The sequence below is a fragment of the Pelodiscus sinensis genome, chromosome 27 (genome assembly GCF_049634645.1).
Source record: "Pelodiscus sinensis isolate JC-2024 chromosome 27, ASM4963464v1, whole genome shotgun sequence".
Lineage (NCBI taxonomy): Eukaryota > Metazoa > Chordata > Testudines > Trionychidae > Pelodiscus > Pelodiscus sinensis.
This window is the reverse complement of record NC_134737.1, coordinates 15,691,683-15,704,594: the sequence shown is the minus strand read 5'-3', so window position 1 is coordinate 15,704,594 and position 12,912 is coordinate 15,691,683. Positions and strand designations below refer to the sequence as shown.

The window sequence follows — 12,912 nt, the reverse complement described above, 5'->3', positions numbered from 1 at the left end:
CAAGGGATCGCATAGCAGCCAGGGATATGTGTTTGTCTGTCACCCCCCCGCAGCTGGGGAACCCCAGCGTGGCAAAGCTCTGCACCATGTCCTCTATGTTTCCAGAACCACCGCCCTCTGCAGCAGGAAGGAGTCGGTGGCCTTGGCCGCTTGGATCACGACAGCCCCAGCAGTGGATTTCCTCACTCTCAGTTGATTGCCAGTTGATTCAGTAGCTGTCTGGCTATTGTGTACTACTGGGTTTGGATTGTCAAGGGGTCAATGCGAGAAGATGTCACCGTAACCTCTGGAGTTATGATTTTTCTATGCCTGACCCATGCCATATTACTGGGATCAAGAAATAGAGATCAGTCTTTTCCTGACACACACACATTCAGCATAGGGCTGTCACCCGGCCATGCTCACCCACACAGGCTGAAGAGGGGGGACCTTCCTGTGGAAGAGGTGGGGCAGGAGTGGGGCTTTGGGGGAAGAGGTGGGATAGGGGCAGGGAGATTACACTGGCTTCTTTTGCAAAGCACTTGCCGGCTGTTGGAGAAGGAGGGATCGTTATCCCTTATCTCTGCAGCCAGAGAGCCATGCCAGCCTGGCATGTATCACTGCTCCCCTTGGCAGCCTTGCAGGCCTGATTGCAAATGAGACGCTTCACAAAACAGGAGGCTCTGGCCCATTGAGGCCTACAGTGCTGGGCAGATCGGCACCTGCTGAGGATCTGGCCCATTGGCTCCAGTGACACTGTGGCTGATTTATACCAGTTGGGATCTGGCCAGTGGCTTCCAAGGAGCTATGGCTGATTTAGAGCAGTGAAGGATCTGGCCCATTGATTCCAGTGGAGTGATGCTAATTTATGGCAGCTGGGGCTCGGTGCCTAATACGTTACTGCTACAGTACCCTAGTGTTCAGTCCCGGGTGCACAGCAGTGGTGGGCGCTCCTCGGCAGACCAGTCTCCACTGCACAAAGCTGTGCTGAGAAAAAGCTTCTCCAGCCAGCGTTTAGGGGCTACCCCGTTCACCCTGCCAATGTGCATCCTGTTCCTCTTGCAGGAATGCAGGGTTTGCCATGCGGGGTGGGACCCAGGGACCACCCAGTCCCACTCCCTGGCTGCTCAGACAAAGGCAAAAGGTCCCCTTTACAGAGGTGCATGGAGCCATGTGCTCACGGGGCAGGCTTGTGCTCACTCCTGGTACTTAGAGGGTAGCTCAAGCTGTGACTAGGAGGGTGCAAAACCCTTCAAACCAGTTGATTATTTTGTCCATAAGTGTATGGGACCGGATCTAAGGCATCTGAGGGTGCGGAGAGAGCAGGCTGATGTGACTGCAGAGCCATTGGCCAGTATCTTTGTGGTGGTCAGCAGGAAATCCCAGAAAGGCAAATGTGGCACCTATCTTTAAAACCCGGAGGAAGAAGAATCTGGAGAACTAAAGACCAATCAGCCCCTCCTCAGTCCCTGGAAACATCACGGAGCAGGGCCTGAAGGAATCCATTTTGAAAAACTTGGAGTGTGATCAGGAACAGTCAACACGGATTCACCAAGAGCCAGGCATGTGTGACCAGCCTGATTGCCTTCTAGGGTGACACAACTGACTCCGTGGATATGGAAAAAGTGTGGACATGATAGACCTTGAGGCTACATCTACACTGGCATGATTTTCCGGAAATGCTTAAAACGGAACAGTTTTCCATTATAAGTATTTCCGGAAAAAGCGCGTCTACATTGGCAGGATGCTTTTCCGGAAAAGCACTTTTCCGGAAAAGCGTCCGTGCCAATGTAGATGCGCTTTTCCGCAAAAAAGCCCCGATCGTCATTTTCGCGATCAGGGTTTTTTTTGCGGAAAACACTTCTGTGCTGTCTACACTGGCCCTTTTCTGGAATAGTTTTCCAGAAAAAGGACTTTTGCCCGAACGGGAGCAGCATAGTATTTCCGGAAAAGCGGCTGATTTCTTACAGTAGATCGTCAGTGCTTTTCCAGAAATTCAAGGGGCCAGTGTAGACAGCTGGCAAGTTATTCCGGAAAAGCGGCTGATTTTCCGGAATAAGTGGCCAGTGTAGACACAGCCTGACTACAGCAAAGCTTTTGATATGGTTTCCCATAATATTCTTGCCAACAAGTTAAGGAAGTATGGCTTGGATGAATGGACTATAAGGTGAATAGAAAACTGACTAGATAGTCGGGTTCAATGGGTAGTGATCAATGTTTCAATATCTCGTTGGCAGCTGGTACAAGCAGAATGCCCCAGGGAAGACAGGGTTAGGGTGCAGACCGACCTAAACAAATTGGAGAATTCAGCCAAAAAAATTCCTTTGAGGTTCAACAAGGATAAGTGCAGGATGGAAGAATCTCAAGCATTGCTTCAGGCCGGGGGCTGACTGGCTAGGCAGAAGTTGAGCAGAAAGGGGTCTGAGGGTTACAGTGGATGAGAAGCTGGATATAAGTTAACTGTGTGCCCTTGTAGCCAAGAAGATTATTGGACTGTATTAATAGGAGCATTTCCAGCAGATTGAGGGAAATCATTATTCCCCGTGTTCAGCTCTGGTGAGACCACGTCTGGATTATTGTGTCCAGTTTTGGGCCCCCCGCTACAAAAAAGTTGTGCACACATCAGAGAGAGTCCAGCGGAGGGCAACCAAAATGATTCGGGGCTGGAGCACATGACTTACGAGGCGAGACTGAGGGATTTGGGTTTGTTTAGTTGGCAGAAGAGAAGAGTGAGGGGGGATTTGAGAGCAGCCTTCAACTACCTGAAAGATGGTTCCAAAGAGGATTAATGTTCTCAATGGCAGCAGTTGACAGAATGAGGAGCAATGGGGGAGGTCTAGATTGGCTATCGAGAAACCTGTTTCCCTGGGAGGCTGGTGGAGTGCTGGGCTGGGTTCCCTAGGGAGGGGGTGGAATCTCCATCCGTAGAGGTTTTCAAGGTCTGGCTTGACAAAGCCCTGGCTGGGATGATTTATAGTTGGGGTTGGTCCTGCTTTTCACAGGGTTTGGACTAGCTGACCTCCTGAGGTTTCTTCCAACCCTAATCTTCTATGATCTCACCAGGCTAACTGTGTGAAAAGCAGTGCATGAATCCTCAGCTTGCACCCCAGTTTCATTACTGGGGGAGCTGTTTCTATTATTCTTCATGCTGTGCTATCACTCTGCCTCTCCTTGGAATCTGTCCCCCTCCTTCTCCCACTTGTGAAAAATATTTGCAGGCAATGGCTGTAAGAAAGTAGCTGCTGTATTAAAAGCGATGACTATTAAGGATGTGATGTGCCTGGATCTGTTGCTCCGGACTGGTGGACACATGGACACAGCAGCTGACCAACGCTGCTCCCACCCACCCCCAGGGCTAAGGACCCACTGGCTGTCATGTTCTGCTCCCACACCCCAAGACACACACACAGATCCCCAGCATCTCAGCCATCCGCCAGACACACCTGTCACGCACTCTGCCAGAGTTCCAGGTGGGGCGATGCTGATTAATTAACTTAGGAGTGTGGCTGATGGCTTTAGGAGCTGAACTGTGGTGGGAAAGTGAAGACGAAGGAACCTCCCAGCTCCATGGAGCTAAGGCTGAGGGCAGGTCTCATTCTTAACAGCCTGTGGAATGGGCTCCAGCTGGTTTAAGAGCCTCTTGAAGCCAGTCTGTTAGGGAAGGCTCTGTCCAACCAATTACAGCCCACAGCACTTTAGCTCGTTAGGAAATGGCTTGTTAAGGTGTTGTGGATCTATAGCAAGAGAACAATAGAGCAAGGAAGGTATTGCCATCAGCTGCAGTAGAGCTGTAGTTAGACATGTATGCCATGTATCCCATGCTGGGTCATACAAGATGATCATATGAGCAATGCAGCATAGAAGTGATCAATGTGTCATACGCCTGAGACTACAGAATATGATTTGTCATATAATATGATGTTGTGATAGAGACAACATATACATGGCATAACATGCCTTATGATACTCTGATATGGAAAATCCATCATCTACATAAGAGTCACGACCTACATGATAAGTGTGACATATGCATATGGCACAACATATACATGACAGATGGGACATAGATATGGTGTGTCATATGATGATAGATGCTCAGAGTGACACATACATGTTTCAGCATGATACATGCACCGTGCAGGAACTCCAGAGTGATGCTGGAGATTTAGACATCGTGTGTTGTTGGAAGAGGATTTTTTTCATCTTTCCTCCACACAATCCAATGCCCTATAATTAATGCATAAGTAAATAATGCCACGAAGGGGTGTATGTGTGGGAGGGACATGTGTCTCCTTGTTTTGTACCCAGCGTAGTCTTCCATCTGTCTCTTCCTCTATCGGTAGCCGTCCTGCTCACTCGCCGAGTTGGGTGGGAATCATTCACTTCCTTTGCTTTGGGACCCTGGATGTTTTTCTCCAGAGGTCACCAGGGACACATCCCTCTGCATTGCTCATGCCCTCTTCTTGTTTCTGTCCACAGAGGGAATTGCAAACAGGTGACAGGAAGGGGGTGCGCCTGGTGCGCAGCTCTGGCAAGAACTGGCAGAGCTGCAGCGAAAGCCAGCAGGGAGCTATTGAAAGAGCCGTGGGGCCTGGAGTGTGATAGGACAGTACCTGTGAGAAACAGTACCAACTTTTGCCCCGACTACCAGGGAAATAGCTCAAAGCCAGGCCCAAGCCTTGTCCCTTACCTCAGCTGCTCCTCCAAAGGGCAGCTCAGCCCACACACTAGGACCTTTAAGGATCTCCCTTAAAGCTGGGTGGATAAAGAGCCTGCTGCCTCAGAGAGATAGAAGAAGCCATTTAGGGCCTGATGTACAAAGGAATTTGGACACCTGACAGTGCAGAGAGCTGAGCTGCTTTCTCCTTGGGATACGCTTCCATCCTTTGTAAATCTGGCCCTTGCCTTCATCTCAGCCAATCTCTGATGCAGCTCCCCCCGAGAAATTCCCTGTTCATCATCCTCTCCCACCTTCGGCTTCCAGCCAGTCACAAAGGCTGATAGACCGACTTGTCCAGTGTCTAGGTCTAGGTGCTACTGTAGAGGCGAGAGGCCCTTGCTGGATCCGCAGTGCTGACAGCGGCTTGGGGCATGGTACTGCTGTTACGGCCAGCACTAGAGACAGCAAACCTTTGGGGCTGATGTCCATGCATGTCGTTAAACCCAATGTCAAGGCCGCTTTGGCGTCACTGATCTTGGCAGATGGCTTCATGCCCAAGCCCAGAGGGGAGTTTAGCAGTGGAAGGGCAGTGGGCTCTGTGCGTGGTGTTTGGAGACTCTGGGAGCGTGCTAATGCTTTCAGCTCAGCCCAGGAGGGTCCAAAGTGACACCTCTTGCTCTGAGCGCAGCTCCTGGCTCAGGCCACAAAGGGTCTCCCACAGCTCCAGAGAGTCCCTGATCACCAGGTCTGGGGCATCCTGGAGGGGCCTGGCCCAGTCTCTCCTACTAAAGCTGTTCCACAGATGTAGGTGTAGCCGCGTGGCACGGGGTTCGAACTAGCCGGCATTTAAAAATGGCGCCGGCCGGTTTCATGCAAATGAAGCCCGGGAAATTCAAATCCTGGGCTTCATTTGCAACTGCGGATGACTGCATTACCCCCGCTAGTTCGAACTAGCGGGGTAGTGTAGACATACCCTTACATCCCTCTGTGAGTCAAGCCTGGGGCAATGGGGCAGCAGCTGTGCCCTGTCTCCTGCGGGGTGAGGGGGACCCAGGGACGGCTGTGAAGGCGGGGCCAGCCAAGGACTGCAGCCCAATAGATTTACAATGTTGTCCTGGTAAGAATGTGAGAATTAATGGCAGGAGACCCAGCTCTTGGGACTTTTGAACCTGGGACCATCTCTAATGGAGACGATGGCTCATTCATCAGCGAATCCAATGGGCAGAGCAGGAAGGATTGGACGTCAGGGCCCCTGCTTCCATTCCAGGATCTGTCACTGATTTGCTGGGTAGCTTTCAGGAAATCACAGCACCGCTCTGTGCCTCAGTTTCCCCTGTAAAGAGAGGGTGCTAATATTTACCTAGCTGTGGCTGAATGTTTGCTAAGCACACAGTGAGCCCCCCCCTCCCTCCGAGGCTGGCCAGGCTGTCACTGTTCTCACCACTCCTTTCCCTCGGTCTGCATCCTGTGCATCCATAGTCAGCAGCAGCTAGACTCCATTCCCGCTAAGCAGGGAACTGATGGTTGCAAAGCCCAGCTGCGTCAGGGCCCAAAGCGATCACTAGCCATGGGCCCGTTACTCCACACCTGTCCGCTGCGGCTCTCTGAAGTACTGGTTCTGGGATCTCCACTACCCCTGGCCCAGGGCCGCTCTGCCTGGAGCTTGCAGGTCACTCCGCTGCTCACCGGCCAGCACCCCCGCCCCTGGGGAAGGCCTGGCCAGGACAGCAATGGCTCTGGGAACAATCCTAGCCCCTCTGGGGCCCTGCTGGGCTGGTCTCCACACACTTAACTCGTTCGCCTGCTTCCAAGCACGTCCAAACAAATTATTAAAATGATTTTTAATTATCCTCCCGACTCCTGCGCTGGGGCTTTAATTAGTTTGTTTTGACTGTTGCGTGGGTCTTCCCCCCACCACCATATTTTTGGAGGTGTATTTTTAGCTTGAGTTGCCACGGAAACCTAGACACCAAGGCCAAGCCAGTCACAGATGGAGACAACACACGCAATCCACCCCCTCACTTTGTTTCCCTGATGGAGAGCACACTTGGAGTATTAACCCTTTCCCCGCCCACTGGGCACAGCCATTGGCTTCAAACCAATGTCTGGCCCCATCGGCTGGCCTGGCTGTGCAGTGCGGAGACACACTAGGTGCAGGCCCAGGAGGTACCCAGGAAATCCCGCTTCACGAGGAATAACGGGGCTGCCGACAAAGGGCTTTGATGTCGACAGGGGGAACGTCCAGACTAGCGGCGAGCCGACAAACAGCTGATCAGCTGTTTGTTGGCTCAGCGCGGCAGCCATGTAAATGTAAATGAAGCCGCGATCATTTAAATCGCGGCTTCATTTGACTTTGCCTATGTGTCTAATCTACATGCCTCTGCCGACAGAGGCATGTAGTCTAGACACAGCCCTATAGAGAGGGCTTGGGAGGCATCCGTGAGGAAAAGGCTGATGGGGAGCAACACATAGCACAGACCAGCGGCGGGATAAAGAACCGGCAGGCCGTAGACCGGGTACGTGGAATGTGTTTAGGGAGACCCAGCAGGCGGTGGAGAAGACCAGGTTGTTCCAGGCTGCACAAGCGTAGACTCCTGAGCAGCCTGGGGGAAGAGCCAGAGAAGATGATGCTAGCCCAGGTGCCGCGTGTGGGGCAGAGGGATTACGGCATTTACCCTTTAGTGAAATTGTCCCACCCTGGCTCTAGCAGTAACTGCAGCTCTGTGTCTTGCAGGACCATCAAGGTGGAGGTGTACGACTGGGACCGGGATGGCAGGTAAGGGGAACTCACTCGATCCGTGCAGCCTCCAGTGCAAACCTCAGCTCTGCCGGAGCAGGCTATGTGCTGAGGCCAGTGAAGGTTTGGCAGTGACTCCACTTGGGGGAGGACCAGGACCACGGTGCTGCAGCCATTACTCGTTCTTTTTGCAGAGATGCTTTGTCAGTGACCCCTTGCCACAACAGGAAAAGCGGGGAGAGTGAGAAAAAGACAGCGAGGAGGGGGAAGGATCTTGAGGGAACAGGACAATGGCGGTTTCCCCCAGGACCTCCCCATCTGGCCAGGACCCTGCCCCCACTTAGCAGTATGGGAAGGTGGTCCTTGTCCCTTGACACCTGTGTACGCCCCAAAGGTGACAGTCCATCTCCAGAACATTTCTCAGAGAGCTTCTCTTTCCATGCACAGCCACGACTTCATTGGGGAGTTCACAACCAGCTACCGGGAGCTGGCCCGTGGGCAAAGCCAATTCAACATCTACGAGGTGAGTGACAGAGGGGGCACCCATCTAGAGGGCAAGCCAAGCTCTGGGCAGCCAGGCCTCTGCAGTTCTGGGCCACGTCCCTTCCATTAGTCATGTGCGCACCAGCGTTGAAAGGCAGTGTAAATCGGGAGTGACTCCTGAGCTAGATCTTCAGCTGATGCAACCTGGCAGATCTCCAGTGCCAATCGGTGTGCTGTCACGCGCTGGCTGCTCGCCTCGGAAGGCCTGGATTCCCTGCATGCTTACATCACAAGGGAAATGAGTCGGGTGGCCTCCCCTCGCTTGAGAACATTTGGCTAGAGGGAAAGGGCAGTCTTTGTGCTCTCTGTTTGTACAGCACCTAGCGCACTGGGGTTGTCGGCAATACGATCATTACAAATACTAATTGCAGTACCAAACAGTCCCTGCCTAGGGCATGGCCAAGACCAGTGTAGCAGCAGAGGCTGCCAGGGAGTGGGGAAGGGCGTCAAAGTTGTGTAGGGACCTGGGGATGGGAATAGTGGTGGACTGAGGTTAACCAGCAGAACTGGGTGTAAAGGCATTGGCAGAGCAGAAGGTAGGGGTGGGTCAATGCTGGAACAGAGGGAGGTAGGTGCTCAGGACTCAGGGCATTGGCAGGAAACTGCTCAGAAATCGAGATGATTCAAGGCTCCCTGAGCATGGAAATTACTGTATAAAATGTAATTATTAGACATGCCCCGCCAGTAATAAATAATACCAATGCGTCGGTGCTGTACGGGGATTTTACCATGGATACAAGCCCTGTAAGTTACTCTGGGCTGCCCTCATGTTTATGTTAGTCATGGCTTCTTGGCTGTGACATCTGCTCAACCCTTCCCGAAGGTGGGGGCAGTCGGAGCGTGCAGGAGTGCAGTGGGAAAGGAGAGGGGTGTGGAGACCAGACATTGTGGGACAGATGCTCAGCTGGCATAGAGTGAAGTCAATGGGACTGTGCTGATTTACACCCTCCAGGGGCTGGAGCCCAGAAATGCCACTCGGAGCTAGCTGAGGACTGGCCAGTCACAGCCTGGCAGCACAAGCGATGTCACATGGCCAGAACAGAGCGGTGTTCCCCGGTGCACTTGGGGTTAGCAGTGCTGCAACCTGTGTGGGGCCTGGCCAGTGTTCACGGAGCCACGCTGGCAGGCGGGACGGGGGACCTGAGACTATTTCATGTCAGCTGGGCCAGGGCCGCGCCGTGCCCGGGTGTAAGTGGAGCCGCAGAGCTCAGGGCAGATAATAGCAAGTCTCCACGCTGGGAGTCAGCATCGCTCATTGGTTGAGGGCCTCCATCCTTCAAACTCCCGTGCAGATGGCAGAGCCCGGGTGCCACAGGGAGCAAACCTGAGCAGCGCCCCCATAGCTTTGAAGCCCCTGCATTCGGAGGCTGGGTTTCCTTCCCTCTCCCAAAGCGCTTTGTGCGCTCCTGTGGCAGCTCCCTTTTCATATCATCTGATGTGACGTTTCTAGGGCAGCTTTCAGAATGGCCGCCCTGGCTCTGACGTGTTCCCGGTGTCCCAGCGTGTCCCTTTGCAGGCTTCCACGGCTCCCCCAAGCAAGCGCAGGGAGCAAGAGTGAGGGAAGGAGGGGGAGACGGGTGTATAATTTGTTTAAAGCATCAACGTCTTTTGTTCCAGACACAGTCCCATGACCGTATCAAAACGGATCGTCCTGCAGGGCAGGGGAAAGTGATTTCAGATTAGCTCCTTCTGGAGACAAGAGCAAAACCATAAATGTGCGGCTGGAGAGGCCACGTTCCTGGCCACCACTGAGAGCTGCAGGGCTAGGAGGAGACCAGGACTTGCAGGAGAGGGCCAGATGAGCAGTAAAACCTGGAGATCTGGGCACTTCCCTCACCCCAGGCATGGAAGGACCTGGGCCCTTATGGAGCAGCCGGGCTGTAGAAAGTAGCACGGGCATTTGTGTCCTGCCGAATTTGGACATTTGAGGGATGGACTTTCTGGCCAAGCCCTTTCAAAGTGGCCAGTGGTTTTGGGTGCCCAGCTTGAGATGTCTTAAAGGGACCTGGTGTCAAAGTGCCCACCACCAGCTGCTGAAAGTCAGGCCCCTGGAAGGTGTTTCCAAGTCGGGTGCTCAAAAATGGAGGGACCCCAAATCACAAGCACTTGGCCTCTGGGTCTAGCAGTAGGGACAGTGCCAGTCTGGCCCTGAAGAAGGCTGGCCCAGTGGGGAGGTTGCTAGCTGGAGACCGGCTTCACAGCCCTTTCCCCTCTATGGAATCTGTGTGGGATGCTGGGCAAGTCACATCCTTCTGGGCCTTAGTTCCCCACCTGTAAAATGGGTTTGACAGTCCTGCCCTACCTCACAAGTAAACAGAGGTAAGGCTGTGAGGAGCTCAGCCCCTGTGATAGAGGGGCCATGTGCGCTCTTAGAGAGTGGAATTCCTCTCTGCGGAGCCAGCATGGGGCCTGTGCACCATTTACAGCCCCCATAAACCCTGCTGGGAGGAGTTTAAGTGGTGCCAATGCTTGAGCTGAACCTTGGGGGAGGGGGAGGGACTGCTCCCCCAGGGCTTGATCCTCAGCTGCTGTAGAACAGCAACGCTCAGCTGAGCTCAGTGGAGGCTACACCAATTCATGCCATTGTGACTGGCAGGCCGGCACCAAACTCTCTCAAGCAGCCTTTGCTTAGTGCTGCTGTGTAAGGACCAGGCTTTGGGACAGAAAAGGTCTTTGCGTAGAGTTGAATTTTTTGCTTTAGGCTTTTCTGCCCCCACCTTATCCCTGCTGTATAAAGATTGGAGACGAGAGGGGTTGTTTTTACTTCGCTGGAGAGAGGGTATTTTTTGAAAGGGGTGGGGTATAGCTCAGACTAAAAATAAAAATACTTTGGAGACTTACCCTGATATCAGAAAAATCAAAAAGGGAGCGTGATGCCAAAAAGTTTGGGAACCACTCGCATAAGCAGGCTTCACGTCATACCCCAGAATATTCAGCCTCTTCCATTTCCTCCGTCCGTCAGGTGGTGAATCCCAAAAAGAAAATGAAGAAAAAGAAATACCTTAACTCGGGAACAGTAAGTGATGTTCTTTTTCTTTGGAACTTAAGATGTTCAGAAAGGCAGATGAGTGTCCATGGATGGCAAATTGCCCAACGGCAGGCTGCCACACAGAACCAACTAATCAGAGGCATTCTTTCCTCCAACAACTTTGTTCCCCCATGTTATGCGTTGATGTGGAAGGTCAGAATTTCCTGCCACGTCACCAGAAACGTGGAACCACTCAGTCACCAAGCAGCTTCTTGTGAACAGGTTCCTGTTCTGATTGTATATGCCGAGGAGGCCTGAGTGCAGGCAGATCTTAGATGAGCCAATTGTGATTCCCGCTGAGCCACCAACCCACGAATGGGCCCTTCAGGCATACAAGGTTCAAAACGGGGTGTTGGGGAGGATCGGTGGTGACAACCAGACATTGAAATTGCAAAAGATTTTGGCTGAAAACTGCCTAGTTAGAGTTTTGGGCACCTCATGCCTCCATCCTCTTCTATGGGCCAGGCTTCCTGGTTGGAATACATCTCCCATGATGCACCACAGTCTGCACTCTTAGGCTATGTCTAGACTGCAAGCCTCTTTCGAAAGAGAGCGTCTAGACCGCATGCGGAATTTCGAAAAAGCAAGCCGCTTTTTCGAAAGAAAGCACCCAGTGAGTCTGGATGCTCTCTTTCTAAAAAGCCTGTTTGCTTTCAAGAACGCCTTCTTTCGAAAGAGCACTTTCGAAAGAAGGCGTTCTTCCTCGTGGAATTAGGTTTACCACCGTCGAAAGAAAAGCCGTGTTCTTTCGATTTAATTTCGAAAGAACGCGGCTGCAGTCTAGACGCAGGTGAAGTTTTTTCGAAAAAAGGCTACTTTTTTCGAAAAAACCCCTGAGTCTGGACACAGCCTTAGGGAAAGGAAGTGTTACTTGGAAGCAGAATGACCAGATGTCCCGAATTAATAGGGATGGTGCTGATATTTAGGGCTTTATCTTATATAAGCACCTATGATCCTCCACCCCTTGTCCTGATTTTTCACACTTCCTGTCTGGTCATCCTACTAGGGCGCTTCTGGCCATAGTGCATCATGGGAGATGTAGTCCAGCTGAGAAGACTGGAGCATGAAGTGACTGAACTGAACTTTCATGAAGTGCTACAGCACCACTTCAAACTCAGAATACTTCCATCTCCGAGGGGCGGGGGTTGCCAAGGAAGACAAATTTTTTCAGGGAATTCGGATATTTTCACCAAAAAACCAACTTTCCACTAAAAAATAGTTTTGACAGAAAATGTACAACCAACCCAGCACAACCCACCTTGCCAGAGAGCAGCGAGGGGAAGCTGGCTCATTCCTTGGGCTAACGAGCAATCACGAGACTCCAAGGCATCACACTAGCACCCTTCTTCAGCACTTAGCACAGCCCCAGCGATCCCTGCTGCCTTGGGCTCAGTGTAATGCATTGCCCTGTCTCTTGCTTCCAAGGTGACACTGCTCTCCTTCACTGTGGAGTCAGAGTACACCTTCCTGGACTACATTAAAGGAGGGTAAGTGGGGTGCGGGTTCCCTTCCTAAACAAATAGGCTTCTGGTGCTGAACAAGCTGGCTCCAGATGGGGACAGGACCACTGCCTGTTTCAGGGCAAGTGAACCACCCAGTAATACTGTGTTGGCTTGTGATGATGGTGGTTTTGCTACAGAGAAATCCCCTTGCAATGTCCAAAGTCAATTCAGGGCCCTTCCAGCTAACCAAGACTGCCTGAACTTCACAGCGGAAAAATAGATCTAGCCCCTGCTGCTTTCTATCCTCTCAGGCCCCCACTCCGCTAGAAAACTGAACCACTGTCGCTCTGTCTGGAGTGGCTCAGACCGAGACCAGGGTAGACTGTCAGAAAACAGGGCAGACACCCCAAACTGGTGGTATGTTCTACCAAGCCAGTGATTACCATACCAGTATTACCCTGGCATCAGACAGACGTCTTCTCATCCAGACAAACTGTACTTAGATAAACTTACTCCAAAAATC

At 52.2% G+C, this 12,912-nt stretch overlaps 1 protein-coding gene across 2 annotated transcripts in view; it reads left to right on the top strand.

Moving 5' to 3' along the window:
- CPNE5 (copine 5) overlaps nucleotides 1-12,912 on the top strand; it is a 173,078-nt gene that overhangs the window by 106,812 nt on the left and 53,354 nt on the right. For both annotated transcript variants that reach the window (XM_075910080.1, XM_075910081.1), the window contains exons 11-14: nucleotides 7,374-7,415; nucleotides 7,824-7,899; nucleotides 10,882-10,935; nucleotides 12,373-12,434. In XM_075910080.1, the coding sequence (XP_075766195.1) occupies nucleotides 7,374-7,415; nucleotides 7,824-7,899; nucleotides 10,882-10,935; nucleotides 12,373-12,434 (234 nt within the window). The remainder of the gene's footprint in view (nucleotides 1-7,373; nucleotides 7,416-7,823; nucleotides 7,900-10,881; nucleotides 10,936-12,372; nucleotides 12,435-12,912) is intronic.